The 20,717-nt window shown below is 41.0% G+C and overlaps 2 protein-coding genes across 2 annotated transcripts in view; both read left to right on the forward strand.

Moving 5' to 3' along the window:
* The first annotated feature begins 399 nt into the window (after window positions 1-399).
* c18h3orf33 (c18h3orf33 homolog (H. sapiens)) lies at window positions 400-3,891 on the forward strand. The gene is made up of 5 exons (XM_034113157.1): window positions 400-552; window positions 964-1,023; window positions 1,159-1,318; window positions 2,619-2,779; window positions 2,899-3,891. Exons 1-5 carry the CDS (start codon window positions 400-402, stop codon window positions 3,154-3,156), a joined length of 792 nt encoding a protein of 263 aa, XP_033969048.1. The 3' UTR covers window positions 3,157-3,891.
* A 1,415-nt stretch (window positions 3,892-5,306) lies between these two features.
* plch1 (phospholipase C, eta 1) overlaps window positions 5,307-20,717 on the forward strand; it is a 57,264-nt gene continuing 41,853 nt past the window's right edge. Inside the window, exons 1-2 of the mRNA XM_034112961.1 lie at window positions 5,307-5,450; window positions 16,368-16,489. Of these exons, the coding sequence (XP_033968852.1) occupies window positions 16,411-16,489 (79 nt within the window). The 5' untranslated portion in view covers window positions 5,307-5,450; window positions 16,368-16,410. The remainder of the gene's footprint in view (window positions 5,451-16,367; window positions 16,490-20,717) is intronic.

The following is a 20,717-nucleotide window of genomic DNA, read 5'->3' on the forward strand; positions in this document are numbered from 1 at the left end:
TCTGGCGTTTTGCTTTGTGCATTGATTTATTCTGCAGTATGAAGTTGTCTATGTCCATTTTTGCAGACAAAGATGGGGACATCACTGATCACAGAGGTATTTATTAGGTTACTAGAGTGATCAAATGAATCTCAGCTTCAAAGAGCAACAACTACTTTTTTCCCGCCGCTATACTACTGTGCTAAAATGAGCTTTCTGTAGCTAATAACGTTGACATTTCGAGTGCAAAGTGCACTTTAAGGAACATTTGAGTTTGTTTTATTTTATAACATATTAATTAACTTAGGCGTATATGGACATATAGAGATCTCATCCTGTCATATCCCAACCAAACCACAGGGCGGAGACTTCACACAAGCAATACCCCTGTACGTCCCACCCATAAAGGCGGTGCGCCGGATGCATCGAATAAATGTCAACATGCCGGAGTCTTCCAGAGAAACTGACGCGGAAATTACTGTTAGACAACAAAGATATCAAGGACACCAGTCGTCCAACAACATCGTGTCTTCAATATCCAAGTTTGCAGACGATCATTTGACCCTTGTGCGGGTAGGATTCTCCGTTTTGCAACCTACAAATGACTGGTGATACACGGGCATGGACCTGCAATGTTATGGTCCTAATGCACGTGAGCCACCTGCAACTACGTTTCCGTGGCGGTAGTATTGGTAAAAGAGGAGGGAAAAAACATATATAAATGCGATTCAGAAATCTGTTCTTCAAAAAAATTAACAATTCAGGAACAACTCCTTCAAAACTACCACGTTGTCACAACACAGATATCCTGCTGGGCTTAACGGGGTGTCCCCAGTGGGTTTCCGGTCATGCCCCTGTGTCACTAATATCTCTGTCAAAGTCTTTCTCATTGTCATTATCCTGCACATGCTCTGCTGGATTTATGGTATCCCTGTCATCCCTCTGTCAACTGCAACCCTCTCTTCCTCTCTATTCTCTTTTCAGAACATAAGCACTGGACTGGCTGTTGTTGGCGTTATAGTAATAGCACGGAGTATCAAACTGGTAAGAGGGTAACGGCACACTGTGTCGTATAATATTGGCCTTTAAGGATGTTAATGAAATGCACTCAGAAATGTTACCCAAATGAGTAATCAGACATGGCCACTCAGCTGTCTTTTTCCACTTCCACTTCTTCAGATCACCACATTTCAAGCTGTGTCTGAGATCCCAGCCCGTTTCATTGAGAGGAACGTCAGCCTCCGTGGGAAAGTTCATTCAATCACAGAGAGAGGACTTAAAGTGGAACATGTTCCAATATATCTGCCAGTACTCTCTGGGATGCTTTCGAGAAAACAAGGTAATGCAGGGTATCCTCTGACACACACACACACACACACACACACACACACACACACACACACACACACACACACACACACACACACACACACACACACACACACACACACACACATTTATATGGGTACTTACACAAGTATAACTTACATGACTTGTACACATTTAAATGGTCCAATCAGCACATGTATTATTCTCCTGTTTGTTCAGAATCAGATTTAGAACCTTTATTAGTCCCACAGAGGGGAAATTTGCATCGTTACAGCAGGAAAGAGCCACAGACAGCACCTATGTTAAGAAAAAAGTACTAAGTTATGATATAATACAAATATAATATAAAAAGTAAAAGAAAAATACTTTCCAAAATACAAATCCTGTAACAGTTCTTAGGATTTAGCAGCCAGGAATGTATTACACAGTTATTAATGGCATATATATGATGTATATATTGCACATATAGCACATATTGCACATAGTATGATGGTATTTAACTGCAGCAAGTTACACAAACAACAGCTAAACAATTTACTGCAGGTACACCTTTGTATAGTTATAACCAAAAATGTCTTTGTGGCATTTTTACTTTGTCAAGCTGTTTGCAATTGATTATCCTTTCATGAGTCAGAGTGACAGGTAAGCTTGTTACCAGTATTATCAAATCATGGAATTCACTGAGCAATTACATCAAGCAGCTTATGCTTTATATAGCATGCTCCATCAGCAACTTTAGTGTGAAGGACTCACATGAACAGATTGTCAAATTTCTCACATATTACCTTTGTCCCTATCGACCTCAGACCAATTAAAACTGGTTAGACCCATTGTTTTGTACTGTGTCTGTTAAAGATAGTTTACTTGTGTTTATTTTAAGCATGCGGCTGAGATTGCTGTTTTTTATATAAAGTCTCAGTCAATCCCAAAAGGGCTTGATATTGAATTTCAATGCTTCAAAACTGTTTTTGGTACAAGGAGAATCTGGTCAATAGTCTTGATTCGTAAGTTATTGATCTTTCCAATGTTAGACTTTATTTATGCAAAGTTATTGTACATCTGCCTGTGTTTCCAAAAAATATGGCTTTTGTAATGTAAGTTCCTTTAATAAAAAAAAAAAAAACATTGTGGTAATTGATATGTGGATGTATTGGTACCAAACCTCTGTATCATATTGGCACAAATATTAAACAAAAAATCTAACAAAAACGATATTCAGTAACTAACATTGTGCATTACTACATGGTCAGCTATAACCTATACGCTTTACTATAACACGTATGGTAAATGGTTATTTGATGTGCTCTTAGGTGTGTGCACGTCCCCGATGCTGGTGCATCTTGCAGGAGTGGAGTTGACTCCAGAGGGCAGGGAATGGCTGCAGAAGAACCTGGCTCCTGCGCAAACAGTCTGGCTAAAACTCATCAGTCGAGAGGATGACAGGCTTCACTGTTTGGTGTCTCAAAGCAGGGTGAGGCATCTCATCACTAAGATAAAGGGAAGGGGGATTATCAGTCTCACAACCAAAATCATATTTGTATACATGATGTCAAACTGATATTGCAGGATGTACTTTCCTTATCTTTCCAGGAGGGGTCGATGTTTAGCTATTGTGTGAACGAAGAGGTCCTTCGGCTGGGTCTGGCTCGCAGTGCACCCGTGGTTGGGGTCCGGCCCGACTCTCGCCTCTACTGGCGTCTCCTCAAACGGCTGCACAGGGCAGAGGTCAAAGCTGAGAGGAAAGGGCGGGGACTGTGGAAGGAAGACAGCCTATGGGAGAGAGCCTCCAAGGCGGTCAGGGACAATGCTTTATTCAGACTGATGAGGAGGATCTTTAAGAGGACTTGATACACCAAGTGACTTTGCCATTCCAAGACAAAATATATGGATCAAAACGAGACAACTTACAGTTCTTTTTTCTACTGTATCCCTTTTTCTTTGCCCCCTGATATATCTAAAAAGGCTCACCAGGTTACATGCCATCCATCTCTGATTTGTCATGTGAGACAAATATGCCAATGAATGCTTTGAAAAAGAAAAAGAAAACTCATTTTTTTCATTACACCTGTTGCAAAGGTGTGTGGTTTGTTGTTGCTGTATTTCAGTCTTTAGACATTTGAAATGATCGTAAAACTATATCTCATACGCAGACATGAATCCCTTTGCTTTCACTTACCCCATTAAAACACAGCCAAGCATATCCTGCTGTTGGTGTGTGTTGGACACCCCACTAATCACACGGCGGGGGCGGGGTATGTTGATGGTGTTCAAAATGGAGAGGGGGGTCCACTGGTACCCTCTTACTGTTGCTATAGAAACACTATATGTGAAATACAAAGCAAAGAAAAGGCCAAACTCTATATTGGCCGCTCCCTCAAACCCCATGGGAGCCTTACATGTTGTGTGTATGTGAGGGGGTCTTTAAGTACCTACAAAGAGGGCCCTTTTAGCTGTAATGTGAGGAGCTGGGCACTGAAATAGAACAGAAATTAGACTAAGCCTGGAACCTGCCCTTAATTTATAATGGCATCATTGCAGAAATGTAGGAGAAAAAACTAATTAATAAATTATGATTTGAATCCATTGATTTTCACTGTATATTATTTCTTGAGTCCTAAAACATAAGCACCAAAAGAAAATGTCCTGTGTGTCCAGGATTAGCCTCATGTGATTGTCATTATTTTTTGCAGAACAAGGCCACTGCCAAAGTTACACCTTGTGCTTCCATGTGCTGTGGTGCGGTCCATGCTTCATCCATGCACGGCTGAGGAGGAGGAGGCGGAGGAGGAGGAGGAGGAAAAGGGCCTTCAAATGAAGCCAGACTGTGCTGTGTGTCCTTTGGGGGTCTCTGTGCAGTGAGAAGTGGCACTGAAGCAGTCAACCCAATGGGCTCAAGGAGATTAGTGCAAGGGAGGTGGGTCGCTGGGGCAGAAGGGGATTTCGGGTCCGAACACAAAGGCAGTAGAGGAGGAGTCACAGGGGAAGGGAAAGGGAGAGAAGAGGGGAGGGGGGGTTGATGAATCAGCTCTCTTTTGTTGTGCAAATGTTACTAGAGACTGTTACGGCCCATGAGGCTTGTGATTGGTGGCCTGGTTTAAATTGTAAGGTGCATTTCAGGCGGATGGCTGTTGCTGCCAGACTTTGAACTGTCACTGAGGGAGGAGTGGGAGGGAAACCATGGCTGAGAAAGACAACAGGGGGAAGGCAGAGCAAACTTTTTGAAGCTGGAGTTAACAAGAAAAATGTATGTTCCTGAAGAGGTTAACATGTGTGTGTATTATGTGGCTGCATTTTTTTGTTTAAACTCAAATTATGATTCATTATTAATGCAGGTAGGAACGTTGAGTGCAATTATTGGTCAGTATTTGAATGTTACATAAGGGCATTGATGTTTTGCATAGTCACCTGCCATACTGTATAATTAATATAACTCCACAATTTGTAAAATGTAATCTTAAAGTTAATAAACCCGAAGGAGCAGGATGAAGATTATTAAAAAACAAATCTGAAAACGGTTTTAACTTCATAAGAGAATTTAGGACAACTTGCTTCCTCGTCATTTTCAAATACTAGGCTACTGTGGAAAATGAGAACTGTTACAGTCATCAACTAAATAAATACAATGACAAATAGTATATTATCATCAACATTTAATGTAACTAAAATGTATAGTTATTGTCACACTGGTAGGGTAATACCATATACAGTCTATGGGTAACACCGATATCAGAATGTGTTTATTTCTCATGTAAAATAATTGAATCATGCTGTTCCGCTTTTTGTTCCTTGTGTTGAATGGAAGATCGGAATTAATGACTAATCCATCTCTCTTGTCTTCTTTGTAAATGTAGTCCACTCCGAAATCCACTCCAGGTTTTTCCTAAATCCACTGGTCCCACACTAGTCTTTTGAAAAGACACCGTGCTTGATGTAGTGGTGGGTACTTGCCCACACCAGTGAAGTTGTTGGGACATTTTCTCCTCTGGAAACCACGCTGCTGGGACTAACTCTGATTTATATTACACCTGTGTCCTGTGCCATGAACTTCCAGAGCTTGATGGACTACTGTTCTGGGGAAAGTGGCAAGATTTTATGAAGAAGCTGACAACGTGGTTTCAGAATCTGAAACTGGAGTAACACAAGTAAGTAAGCCTGTGATGCTTGATGTGATTCTTAAAAAAATAGCATGTGATAACTCACAAGGTTAATTTTCTCATTTAAAAAGCCTGTTTTTTGGAACTTAACTCCACTTTTCTCACTATGGCAATTTGCATACAGTTAGCTGTCACTTTAAATGTACTGTTGGTTGGATACTGTATGCAGTATCCAAGCAGTTGTGCACCTGCTAAACATGTGTGCCTGTAAATGGCCTGGACACACAGACTCTGTAATATAGAAACTTAAGACTTTTCAATCCTTATCTATATTGTACCACTCCAGTTGTAATCAGGTTTAAAACACTTTTTCTATTCTTTGATCAATTTGACAACCACAAATTGCCTAACCTGATGTGGTATACACAATTGTCATGTTATTTGGTTTGTGTTTCTACTAGAATCAATACTTAATCTGGGTGATTGATAAAATATTTTCTGCTGCATGTGTTTTACATTGTCATGCTCCTTCCCATTGAGCTTTAACAACAGAGATTTGCAGCAGGGCAGCATAACAAAGGCCTTTATTACTCTCAGCCGGTAGCCATCCTCAGAGAGAAAGAGATGGGGCACTCCCCCGTCCGAGAGCAGGGTCCTTGGGGATTTTTTGATTTGATTTGAGTGGTTGTGTGTAGCTGCCTGGCTGTGAAAGACAAAGAGATTTAAAGAGACAGGGATCTGGTGTGACACTCCCAAATGCACCCTTTCGAAACCTAAAGGTAACTCCATCTTTTTCTCATGCACAATACAAACAGTTGTCAACATACAAGGAGAGTCTTTGTCAGGCAGTGTTGGTGAAGCTTATTTGTAAATTTGTACTGACATAAAGGCCTCAGGTCCAAACTCATTGGTTTTATTTTGCGCTGTTTGCAGTTTTTAATTTAACTTTATCCAAGTGATAATGTTTTATTTTACCTGCTGTCACAATAAAAAAATAATCAACTATAAGACATAGCTTTTCAATCACACACCCACATGCACTGTGTGTGTGTGTGTGGGGGGGGGGGGGGGGGGGGGATGACTGGAGGAATGCATCAGCAGTAAAGTGACTCCCTTGTTATTATGTGACTTGAAGTATTGTGAACAGTGTATCGGCTTGCTGGTGTAGAGTTGTAGGAGCGGGAACATGACTCTTTGTGGGCGTTGTGATCCCTCATGAATATTTGAAGTTTTTTTGGTGGAAAGGGAGGGAGGAGGAATGAAGGGACGCTACATTGAATGAACCAAACGTGTGTGTCTACAGTTTAAATGTCTTTGCAGGTAATATAAACAAGCTATCACTCATTGCTTCTGTACTGTATGTCAGAGGCCTACTACACACTAGCTCATATGTATTTACAGAAATTGAAAACTTTATATGACTCCGTTTTGCAAATGTTTTATAAACTCAGTTCTCAATCCAGCAGAAATTCAGCATATTAGGCAGAGTTTGAGTCTAAAACCTGAGAGATAAAGATAGGAACAGGAGGGGGAAATCTATCTCTTCTTGAAATAGATCTGAAGGTTTGACTCATGACCTTACCCACCCCTCAATTTCACAGTAAAACAAGATGACCCCACTACACACAGTTATATCACACAGATGCAAAAAAGTTAACATTTCAAAAAAGATTGAGCTCTTACATTTTTTTGTTATTACATTTTTTTATCCCTCCAAATAAATGCAGTAGGCCTATAGTTGATATTTTAGCACTGGAGACCGGATTTTCTTCTAAAATGGATGGACCTTTTTATTGGTACATTTTTTTTTAAGGATGTACTTGCAAAAACGTTGAGGCAATTCTCTTCGCAAACCTTCAAATTGTAGGCGCTCAATTTCACATTACAGATTTCAAGAAATATATTTGAGCTTTAATTCCAGGCAGTGGATCAGTTTGTACACATCTCTTGTGTAGAGAAGAGACCCCCAGTTTTGAGTTGTTTCAGCCATAAAACAGCGTCTGCTGTCGAGCTCAGATAACCTCAGTGCCCCTCTGTAACAACTCTGACCCCTCAGTAACCTCGCTGCCTCAAGGGTCACTCTGTTTCCTTATCAGGTCAAAGGCCTGCTGAAACTGGACCGACTGGTCAATTTAGATGTTACAATTTAGATGTTACAACTTCCACTTCCTTCCTCCTAAGCTGGTGGAAACATGCTATAGCTCTAGGGAAGAAATGATTAGTTAAATAATGTTCAACAACTTTGAAATGCGCTTCTTGTTTGAATAATCTTCCCAGAGAAATTGTCAAAACATCTCATGTTCCAGCTTGCCAAATTTGAAGATGTGTTGCCTTCTCAGGTCATAGCCTATATAAATATAAATTGAATATATTTGGGTTTTGAACTCTCATAAAGAAAACCAAGCAATCATTTGATTAATTAATAAAATGATGTTAGTATCAATCGATAATAAAACATATTTGTTTAATTGGCAAATCACAAACTTAATAACAGATACACTTTCAGGGTGATAAATCATGTATAGATTGTGTACACTATTCACCTGTAATGCTTCCCCTTAATCAACATGTAGTTTGTGTTCATTAAGTTCCTTTCAACAAAGTCCCATATAGACTTAACTCAGTGAGTTAGGGTCCACTCATGTTGTTTGGAAACCATCCGTCTAGCCATCAGCATACCAAGACTGTTTACCCTCCATCCAATAACTGCTTAACCAGCAATTACAAGCTACTCATTGACTCTGTAGAGCAGGCTGATGGCCATTAAGATCCTCATCCATCCCACTTGACTTGCAGTGAAGGAAGATATAAAGGAAACAAACAACATCACTGTGTCTTGTTTTAGCATTTAACCATAGGCAATAACCATAGCAGTTTTAAATACAATTCTAATCATGGTAAATATAACCTCTCTCATTCATGGCAGCTGGTTAAATATAATAAATCCACCATTGTATATCTAAATATTCATGTCTATATAGATTGTTCTTTGGCATGTGTCAATATAGGGCGACAGATGCTGTTCTCTTTGTGTCCGTGTGTCATGACAGGGCCGTTGTCACATTGATAGATGCATATATGAGGGATAATTCCTGCTGTGCCACATGTGCCATTAATATTAAACAGCCCCATAATAAATGATGGGTCTTATGCTCATAGTTTTGGACATCATTTCTATTATTATGTTAACAGTCCAACAAAGAAAAGAAAATGAGCTGTCAGACAAACAGTTAAGCAGACGAGCGGATTGTCAAGATCAAACAGGAGGTTCAATTATGACTAAAGTTAGACATAAAAGTGTTCCTTATAAATAATTCTACTTGGATTTGTTGAGCTGTCACAGAAAATTGTACTTCTGTGCAATCTTAAATCACTGGACATCTCCTCCACAGTGTTAAGGACTAATAGAAAATAGGCATAGCTTTACTTTAACAGTCCAATAACATATTATTGGATCTCAAATGTCTTGCGCATAAAGGCTTAAAACACATGTTAATTTAAATTGTAAACCACCAGCTTAAATTCTTTTTTATTATTTGGCCCTAAATCCATGTTTTTTTATTTAATTTATGCAAAAATTGCGCTAAAGGCATGCTTTCAAATGTTATATTTGAGAAGAACTGTATTACCTTTCAGTTAAAGGGATGCAATATAAAACACCAATGGTTATTTGCTTGATAAGAAACAAAATATCCTGTATAAGCACTGTATCTTCAACAGCCTGTATAAAAGAAAGGATATCTATCATGTCAGATAACGTGGGTTTCACATGCAGACAGTGGACGTGATAAAATGCTGCAACCACATGTTTCATATTGTATTACTTCTGATTGATTTAAATATCTACTTCAACAAAACTTTTAACTTGGGGGCATCCTCGACCTACTTCCTGCCAGGGCATGAGATAGAGAGGCTCATCAGGCAGTCTGGCAGTGAAACATTTATTTTTAAGCTGCTTTCTCTCCCAGTAGCCTGATAGAATGTAAAGAGCAGGCGGTTTCCCCCTGAGGTTTGGCCCATGTTGTAGATGAGAAGGCTACTAGTGTTACACACAGTCAGAAGAGGAAGAGTCAGTTTACCAACTTGTGTTACATGCACTGACACACACTTTCGCACTGCTTTGATTTATAAACGTATTTATAAAAATATGTTGTTTTTTTAAATATCCTTCTTGCTATTATTGAAGGAATAGATTGACATTTTTGGAAAAGTGTTTTCTTGACGAAGTTTAGATAACAAGGTCAATACCACTCTGCCTGTATATGAAGCTACAGCTAGCAGCCTCACCCAGGTTAGCTGCAGTATACAAATCAGTAAAATAAAGCTAGTTCCCAAAGGGGTTATTGGATTTTTACCAACACTAATGCATACAGTTCGACAGGGATTATAAAAAACGTAAAGGTAAAACACAAAAAATACACAAACCAGCACCTCTAAAGCTCACATTACATTACATTTAGCTGACGCTTTTATCCAAAGCGACTTACAATTACCAATTACAGGGACATTCTCCCTGAAGTAACTAAGGGCTAAGTGCCTTACTCAAGGGCACACTAGTGGTGGTGTTCCAGGCGGGACAAATACACATACTCACAAATACATTACATGTCACTTGTTAGACGCTTATATCCAAAGCTGGTACTGTGCACAGTACTGTGGACAATCCCCACAGGAGCAATTTGGGGTGAAGTGTCTCAGGGACACAACGACCTGCTGACTGCAGTGGGACTCGAACTTGCTACCCCCTGATTCGAAGTCCAGCACACTGTCCACTGAGCTACAGCCTCCCCTGGGTTATATTTTGTTTGTTCAATTCATATAAAGACACTCTCCCAAGACATTCACTGCTACTGGACAATCATTATTTCAGTACATAAAAAACAAAACTTTTGTAAGGATCAGAAAAAGGGAGAATTAACATGTTTTAGGGATACTCTGGGTAGATATGATTTTGATAGTGCCAGACCAGCTGCTTCTTCCAGATTTTACTATGCCAAGCAGAGCTAACAAGTTGCTCTGGTATTTTCTAATTTAATGGACACACATGAGTGGTAACAGTGTCTTCATCTTACTCTCAGCAAAACAAATTAACAGAATGTTGAACTATTCCTTCGATTTGGTAATGTTTATATTCATACTTGGCTTTCAACGGTAAATACAATCTCTGATCATCTTTGCTGTATTGCCTTGTGCAGTATTTGTAAAACTCATTAACTTGCATATTCCGGTCATTGCTTCTTGCAGTATGACTTAAACATATAATACAATTCAACCAGGAGCTGGCTTGCCATTAAAGCTGCTCAAACCAACACACTCTCACTCCCTAAACGTCCAGGAGCGACGCTTGGTCAGGGTCCCGTGGCGTGCAGTTGGGACGCGCCGAGGCTCCTTCAGCTTCATAAACGGACGCAAAGAGCTTTCAACTGATTGCAATGTATTCCCATCGGCGGTGGTATTTGACGCTCATGGAAGCACCGCATCCGTTTATGTCGGCGGCTGTTTAAAGGCAATGTGAGCGTCCATTCCCATTGGATAACGGAGGATTTTACACCCGGAAGTAACTATTCTCCTAACTGTCGATTGATTTTACAGTGATATCTGCACTACTCATCAACTAAAAAACACCAGATTATCCTTGTTAATTACACAACATTGATTGGTTTAAATTGTGTGCAATGCTTTTGTATTTTTCCCCTTCGATTCGGAGAAACACATATTTTTTCGGAGTTTAGGATGGCAGAAGACACTACACTACCCAGAATCCTCAGCTATCGTTTGGGACTACACCATGTGCTTTGTTTGACAAACCCCGTGATTAGTTCTCAAGCTCTGTGATTGGATGTTGGAGTGGCAGTGCGCGAAGTTTTCACCACGTCAAACAGCACTTTGAAATGGAATGAAACCCATCGTGTAATAACGTGCTTTAACCAGTAAAAAGGGGTTTGGGTTAAAAAGCTGTCAAGTTTACAGTGTTAACAAAATAAAATATACTGCTGTTTCCGGTTTAGTTTACGACGGATATATTTTGTTATTGTTTTGATATTTGTAACACAAAAGCGATGGAAAAAACCCACAGCAACACAGAAAAGATGGTCTTAACATGACCCAGCGGTCTAGTAGTTAATAAAAAACAATAATATCAAAACAAAATATTACTACTAACTTTATTGTGAAATTAAAACAGAACGGTAAAAGAATAGTTTCCGGTCTATTCTGAGGCCCGATCTCTGTAGATAAATAAAGAACTACGACAGATGTGTAATATTTAATGCAGTCGAACCATTTATTACAATGCATTCATGTGATGACTTTCAAAGAGTAACGGTACGTCTACACAGCAGCGTTAAAAAAATCTTGGAGGTGGGCGTATCTGAAGCTTGAGGATTTTTTGCGAGCAACCAATCACATGAATCTCCCGCCCGCGACATACGAAGCAAAAAAGCCCGAAGTAAACTGGATATAAACTCCCCAAAACAGGCGAAAACATACCACTGTCTCTGCCACCTCCCTCCATGCCTGGCTCCTCCGGTTTATATCCCGGTAGGTCTGGTCATAAAGCACCGGGTGATTGATTCGCTACCGCTAATTTCTCCTCCATTTTTTGGAATATGAGGAAATGACCTGCGGTATGTCTCTCCCAGCATACACGCCGTTTGATTGGCTAGAGCTTGAACTGTCAGATTTGCATACACGGGATTTGATTGGCTGACGCTTCCACCTCAGCCTCAAAAGTTGAACATTGTTCAACTTTGAATCCTCAAAATCCTGAAAATCTCCGCTCGCCTGCCCACAATGCATTTCGGCGAAAAGTGAGGGAAAGTGACGTCACCCCATTCAAAGTGAATGGGCAGAAGCGTTTCAAGATTTTTTTAACGCTGCTGTGTAGACGCACCGTAAAGCAAGCACTGCTGAATAAAGTATGATTTTACGAAACGTTTTTTTTCATATGGAATGCAGTTGGAGGTCAACCAATCACAGAGCTTGAGAACTAATCACGGGGTTTGTGAAGCAAAGCACATGGTGTAGTCCCAAACGATAGCTGAGGATTCTGGGTAGTGTAGTGCCATCCTAAACTCCGAAAAAATATTTGTTTCTCCGAATCGAAGGGGAAAAATACAAAAGCATTGCACACAATTTAAACCAATCAATGTTGTGTAATTAACAAGGATAATCTGGTGTTTTTGAGTTGATGAGTAGTGCAGATATCACTGTAAAATCAATCGACAGTAAGGAGAATAGTTACTTCCGGGTGTAAAATCCTCCGTTATCCAATGGGAATGGATGCTCACATTGCCTTTAAACAGCCGCCAACATAAACGGATGCGGTGCTTCCATGAGCGTCAAATACCGCCGCCGATGGGAATACATTGCAATCAGTTGAAAGCTCTTTGCGTCCGTTTATGAAGCTGAAGGAGCCTCGGCGCGTCCCAACTGCACGCCACGGGACCCTGACCAAGCGTCGCTCCTGGACGTTTAGGGAGTGAGAGTGTGTTGCTCAAACAGTGTCTCCAGTCGTCTGCTCGGCTCCTATCTCTAATTTTGACTCTGTTATGAAAACAAACGGTAATTTAGAAACACGATTCTGTAATTGAACCTCAAGGGGCCGTGCTCAAGAGTTCAGAGCAGCTCAGAGGTGTTGCAGGCACAAGGTGAAGCGCAGAGTTTAATAACTTTGAATACAAAACCCTAGATGCTTAGGCCCCGGCTCCACGGGAACGCATACGGCAAAACGCATAGGAGTAACGCAAACGCAAACGCCAAAAAGCTTCCGCCCACACGCAATATACACCGGATTGTGTCAAGCTACACGAGACAGCTCCGTTTACATCCAACCGCTGGAAAAGCTGCAGTACATATGCAGAGCCTGTACGTGGAGCTGTAACTTCCTCCACAAAAGCAGCAACTTCCTCCACAAAAGCAGCGAAGAAGAATGGTTGTCATGGCTGCACTTCTGTTTATTCTCTGCGGTGGGGGCCGAGGGATCCGGGCAGAGTTTTTCGCCGGTCAACGTGTGTTAAAGTTTAAATCTTCCGGACAAAATTATAAAAGTGCCGGTCAAAGGTCTTCTTTGTTATTTATTGAGCTTTAAAACAAATGAATAACGACGATATAATGATATATAATAATAAAATACACGGAGGCTGTCTCTTTTTCCTCTCTTCTGACAGCGTCAGTGTCTGTCTCATGCAGCAGCTGATCCAGTAATGATGACTCGACAGTAAAAATAAACATATTTATAACTAGTTTAGGTAGTTTGAGAGGTAATTAAAATAGCTAAGGCAAGGCAAGGCAAGGCAAGGCAAGTTTATTTATATAGCACCTTTCAACACAAGGTAATTCAAAGTGCTTTACAAAAATGGAAGACATTTTAAAAATGGCATTTAAAATCAGTCATTAAAAAGGAAAGATAATAAAATAAACATTAAAAGAAAAAATACATGGATAAAAGTTAAAAGTTACAGTGCAGTTTAAGATGTGAATAGTTCATTTAAAAGCAGCGGCAAAAAGAAAAGTCTTCAGCCTGGATTTAAAAGCTAAGGGTGATGATCTGACTTGAAGTGTGTGTTTTCCTCCCGCTGCATCACAGCGGGAGGAGCTGCGTGTCTCCGTCCTGTCAGATTAGACTTCACTCGCGTTTATGTCCATATCGAGATAAAGATAAATAATCTGAATTCAGTGTGCAGTGTACTTTTGCGGGGGTGAGCAGCAGAGGTGGGGAGAGGCGGGGCTATTGCGTCGTCATTATCAGAAACGGATGACCGTATAGGCTACCACACGGCCCCGTTGGACCCCCCAGAGCGCTCCGTTCCCAGATCTATCCACCTTTGGACCCGTTGTCGTTTGCAGGGTCCGTTTCTACCGTTCCGTTACGGCGTCGTCTAGCTTAAAGGGCTATACGCAAGAGAAATATGCGGATTCAACCCGTTGTCGTTCCCGTGGAGCCTAGGCCTTAGGCAACACACATGTTTTCAAAAGAACATTTTAAAATAAGTCAAAGCTGTATTTAGTTGTCTACCAGGCACCATAATACACTGATCATGTCTCAGCAGAGCCCGTCTTAAAGGTATTTTTAACCTTCATTCTTGCTGGTTTCTCTATGTCTTGTTTTAGTTTTGCAGGGTGTTTTGATTATTTTATTTTATTTCTTGCAAATTTGACTTCCTACACCAACACCAAGCAGATTACAGCTTAATATTTAATCACTTATAATAAAACTGAAATGTAGATACAAACAATTATTGTAACACTATTGAAAACAAAAGATCTGAAACATTGCTTATCTTATTAAAACTAAAGAAAGAGTGCAGAGATTCCCGATCATTAAATTATATTTCATTCAAAAACAAATGAAATAAATTATTGTCACAGTTATCTGGTTACATTCTCAAACACTAATTCTACTAAACATGGGTGTTATATTAACAGAATGGGTCTTTGTCTCTATGGTCGCTCATAGGCATCACAGACTTTCAGCCTGCTGTGGTTTAATGTTAGGTAGTGGAAGAGTCACAGGAAAGTACTTTCACCTCAATGATACTTGTTAGCTTTACGTGTTCGACCAGACAGTCACCCCACCTCAGGTCAGCCGGCACCAGACGCCAATAACTGTCCCAGAGGCTCCAAGCCTTTCCAGGTGTGTGTGTGTGTGTGTGTGTGTGTGTGTGTGTGTGTGTGTGTGTGTGTGTGTGTGTGTGTGTGTGTGTGTGTGTGTGTGTGTGTGTGTGTGTGTGTGTGTGTGTGTGTGTGTGTGTGTGTGTGTGTGTGTGTGTGTGTGTGTGTGTGTGTGTGTGTGTGTGTGTGTGTGTGTGTGTGTGTGTGTGTGTGTGTGTGTGTGTGTGTCAGTAAATCACTGGAAGATAGATGAGCAACAGGTGGGGAAACACTAAGCAGTGAAACTGGCAGTAGAAGAGGTAGGAATGAAAAGTCAGGAGGAAGTAGGAATCCGGTAATAATTGCGAGGAGAAACAGAAGGAAGATAAATGAGAACACATAGAGAGAGATGTAGAAATCTAAGGTTGACAACAAAAACCGGCTAGAGGTATGAGAACCTGTATGACAGTTTAGTAAAGAGGAGGATCAGAACCTGTTTTCATGGCAGAGATGAATAGAAACAGCAAAGAGTCTCATAACCTAAATAGATATGTGCTATGATTGTTATTTCTTTGATCCAATTACATGTTGATTTTGATCACGACACCAATAACATTTCGGACTATAACTGAACCTCTTACTTTACGTTAAGAGCTGAATGATGTGATATTTCTGCCACTACCACAATAAAAATACATTTCCAAAATCATAGCAAAACATTGACAAAAAGAGTACAAGTGAGACACAGAGAGTCACAGAAGCAGTGTTCAATGTACTGTATATGTGCAAATAGCTTAAGCTAATTTCCAACACTATAGTCAATTGATGGAAATGTCTTGTTCCAAAATTATTAAATTGACATTTAAAGTTTAAAATCTTGACATTTGTGCATAAAACTGCCCACAAATGCTGATTAATTTCTGCTTCAGTATAATCTGACAAACTGTGTCACAAAAGTGCTGTAAGAGGAAAGTTTCTTGCTATTTCCTTCATACATTTGCTTAACCCAACTCTGAAAGTCTTTCAAGATAATGAGTCTCCTTTGCACATCATTAAAACATAAATGTGTTTGTAATTTTAACTGTTAAGCACCCCTAAAATCGTATTTCCTACTTTCCTCAATCTTTACAAAAAACATTCTATTGCTGATGTAATTTAAAAGAGATAATACTACATACCTTTTCACAAATGTTTTTTTTCTTCTGCAAGATCTTTAAACTTTCCCCTCTTAGTTACTTTATTACACTGTCCGGAATGGAAGCAATTTGGCTCAAGGCACAAGACATGTGATGCATCCTTGTTTTTATCAAGGTGTCTTTTTAGATTCCTGCAAAAATGTTTTGACAACCAAAATATACTTTCTTTCCTTCTTAGGTCATCCAATTGTTCTCCCTCCTGCGTCCCTCCTGCCCTCACCATGAGCTCCAGGTTGGTGAACAGGAAAGGAGATCCTCAGTACCGCCGGCACTTCCTGACAGACAACAGCACCTTTCATGGTAAATATAACATGGACAGAATATAATCAACAGTATGCTCTCTCTTATAACTGTACATCATGGCAGTGAACAGTAGAGGGAGACTCGTCTCCACGATTGAGCCTCAAACACTCAGGCATTTCAATTGCAGTTGTAATAGTGTTGTGACATCATCACATCTTATTACTGTTCACTGTTACACGAAAAGTGCTGCAAGTGCAACTGAATTAATGTGTGAAAGAATGACAAAACTGTCCCCAGAACATCATTCATACTGGGTATTGCGCTTATTTAAGTGGAAATACAAAACATGTGTACTAGTAGGCTGCAGCAAATGACTTGTACTATGTTTCTCTTCATGGGTGATTCATACATATTAGCACTCATACAGTGGAAAGTTGTAGGAAAAAGGGAGACCATGCATATACAAGGGATCAAGGCATCATCGTGAGTGCCTTGAAACATGCATTACTGTTTATGCCAGTATGTTGTATTAGATACATGGAATCACAGCAACTAGTGCATTATTCATTCTCTTGAATGGTGTAATTAATACAGACATCACTTTGATGTCTGTATTAATTACATTGGTTCTGAGGTGCTGTTTACCCAGGAACGAAACGGGTTGTATCCGCTACTTTTCTCTTTCGTATAGCCCGTTCGTTCACACGAGGCCGTAACGGAACCGCGGAAACGGTCCCCTAAAACGATAACGGGTCCCAAGGTGGATAGATCTGCGGACGGAACGCTCTGGGGGGCCAAACGGCTCTGTGTGTACGTCCTATACGATCATTTCCTGATAACGATGAAGCCATAGCCCCGCCTCTCCCCACCTCTGCTGCTCACTGCTGTAGCATGGTGCTACTGCTACTGACCATGCTACAGATGTTAGTGCAAAATCTACAGCCCCTCTATCACAACCATCAGCAACAAGTGGACATGGAGAACTACATGAACTACATGTTGCTAAATCCACTGCGGAGAATAAACAGAAGGGCAACCATGGCAACCATGCTCGGGGGTCTTCTTCACTGCTTTTGGTGTATTTTGTGGCGGAAGTACAGCGCCACTTACAGGCCCGGCATATGTACTACAGCGTCTCCAGCGGGTCGAGCGGTCTCGTGTGAAGGGACACGTTTATTGAGCCGTATCCGTGTGAACGGAATACTTTTTTGATATCGAATTCGGTTAGTTTGCGTTTCGTTTGCGTTTGCGTTCCCGTGTGTGTGGGGCCTGAGACAGTCAGGCTGCATGCAGTCCATAATAAATCTATTTTCCTCTGTGGCTGTCACACCTAAGACCACTTAAAGGTTCATCACATACTACATCCAGCGTCTACATCTGACCCCAACACTGTGTGTACTGTAGTGGAAATAAGGCTTGAGTGCTGCAGTACTCTTCTGTGGATGATGGATTGACCTGATTGATGCAGAGACTGAAAATAAGTGTCTGTTTCCCCTTCATCATTCTTAGAAATAAGGATATTTTCCCTTTGATGGGAATGTCACGTGTTTTTCTCCCTTTATAAATAGCCTATGTTTTTTGTTGCTGTTCTGGATATTAACCAAACTGTATATCTTGTTGATCTCTGTTCATTCCCTCACAGGAGTTTCTTATCTGTCAGAACCATTTCTGCTATCCCCTCTCTGACTCTTTTCTGACTCTTTCCCTTCCTCTCAGTTGTTTCAAGTCTTTTGTAAATGACAGAGTGGCTCATGTTTTTTGTTCGACCATGGTACATAAATCAGTGTGAGAAGGGGGTTTCAGGTGGGAATGGGAGTGGTATGACCTCATGTACTAACTAACACACATAGAACGAATACACACTACACACACACACACACACACACACACACACACACACACACACACACACACACACACACACACACACACACACACACACACACACACAGGCAGCACTGAGGGTGACACTGGTGGTCAGACATATTTTTTCCCCTTCAGACAGCACTAATCGATTAGGTGAGCTCTGCCTCAGTATGAACACAACTGTGGGTGTGTGTATGTGTGTAAGTGGGCATGTATGTGTGTGAGTGTGTGCGCTTGATCACTTCATAATTGTCTCCTGCAATCCTAAATGAAATGGCTTTAATGTGGACCAATGAGCAAGACTAATCTGGGAGCCTCAGATTGCCCAAACTTTCATTAGGGAATTGACTTAACTGGAACACTTGAGGATAGAAAAACATACTCAAACACAATGTCAAAAGCTGAACCTGTTAATGAATGTTGACACAGAAAGTGCTCTTTAGTCTCTTTCCCTCTCTCTGGACACGGGGCCCAAGTATGTGCACTGCAGAAAATCCCTAATATCCATGAAGCCTGCCTCTGTGGAGGCATTTAAAAAAAGAGACACACCGTAAAGTGGGTCATAGCACTGGCACCCCTGCGCAGTGGTGACTGTTTTCTCCCACAGATGCACACCGATGAATAACTGAGCACAAACAAACAAAACAAAACACAAACGGATGTAACAAGAGTTCAGTTTGGAGGGGAATTCAAACTGTCGTCAAAACAGCTGAACCGGACAGTCGGGCAAAGCTGATGAAATGTCCGAAATGGTCAACTTTGGCGGTTTAAGCCACTAGGCTGTGCGTTATCGTTCACACTCGCCTACTCCACGCCAGTCTTAAGCTATTGCTTATTAACAAACACTCTCCGTCGGTCCAACGAGCGTGTGAGGAATCGGCTTATCGTTTCGAGTCTGTGTTGCGCTGAGAGAGGAGAGGCTGTGGGCGCAGCGGCTGTGGATGTGAGAGCTTTGATGATTAGTGAATCCACTCCGCAGATCGTTCAGGGAAGGCAGATGCTGAGGAGCAGTTTGTGTCTGGGCTCGTTTTTTGGGAGAAAAAAAAAGTGACACTCCACCATCATGGTGCGTCCAATCATCGTGCAGAAATGAACTACTCAGGCATGTTTTCACGGTTTTTCTAACCGCTGCAATTAGGAGATAAACATGTCCATAACGCATGGAGGGACCTTGTGAGACCAACAACTCTAGTCCTAAATGGCAGAACTTGAAGTTTGCAGAAATCTCAGTTTGGAGAAGGGTAAGTGATCATTTTCAAGCTTTTCCTCGATTGGTTATTTAATCATTTTAGTCTCATATGGAGGGGAATACTCAGTATGGCATTCCTTTGGACGCCTCCTAGCCTATACATTTTTAGCATGAGCCCATGCGTAATGACTCCATTGCGCTTATTTTTGTGAAGAAATGTCATGCTGCTACAGACACTTGAGAAGAATGTTGATTGCAGATTTTTCATGAAGGATTTATTGTGATATTATATATCGACATCTGGGGTACAACACGTCAACATATTGATGCCACATGATGATGATTTATTCTTATGTGAATTTATTCTCATAATTTTCTCAGTTTACATAACAGCTTTAGATGATGATCGGCAGGGGATCAACTGAAAACTGTCCCCCATGCTGAAAATGCCCCTTTGTACTTGTCACTAGGGGGCAGGAAAGCCTCTTAATTTGTCGATTTTACAAGACTTGCTCTGCCCTCAGTCTATATAGCAGCACATAGGTGTGGATGTGCCTTCTCCTTTTAAATCCTGCATTCTCCACAATCTATACAAATCCCTCGGATGTTTACAGATTCTGTCATTACAGTGTTTTGGAGAGAAAATGCCAGAGAGACTGACAGAACACATAATATTATCACATAGCTCCGTTACAGAGCTGGATTGTTTCTTGTTTGCATCAGAAAAAACAGAAGCCCCTTGAAACCCATGGAGGTTATTTTTAACTCCATACACTGTGACAGTGTGGGCATGAGATTTGATGGCAAAATTCATGTCCCTTCAGTCCCTCTGCTTTTAGAGTGACCCCTTTTGCTCGCCCCTACACTGTCAAAATTATGGCGCATCCCTGGCACTTAAAAAGTGGGATGTGTCAAGCTGTCAGATTTCCCGCCTGCAGAGCCTGTTTTGTTTTATCTATGTGAATGTTTGGGTGTGAGGGAGGCCCCTGCTTATTTCAGTGGCTAAGAGGGCTGCCTCTTCATTCATTTCGGCAACACTTGTGCTATAGTTGCATGGCATCACAAGCCCTTGCTGAGAGAGGAGAGGAGAGAAAAGGAGGGAGGGAGAAAGGTTTAGAGGAACATGCATGGCTGCTAATCTCCTCCACATGGAGGAAATGGCTTTTCCATGTAATATGTGTTTTCCCTCATGTGTCTCTCCTGCATTGATGATGATGAATCTCAGCATGC

The sequence above is a fragment of the Trematomus bernacchii genome, unplaced genomic scaffold (assembly GCF_902827165.1).
Source record: "Trematomus bernacchii unplaced genomic scaffold, fTreBer1.1, whole genome shotgun sequence".
NCBI classification, from domain to species: domain Eukaryota; kingdom Metazoa; phylum Chordata; class Actinopteri; order Perciformes; family Nototheniidae; genus Trematomus; species Trematomus bernacchii.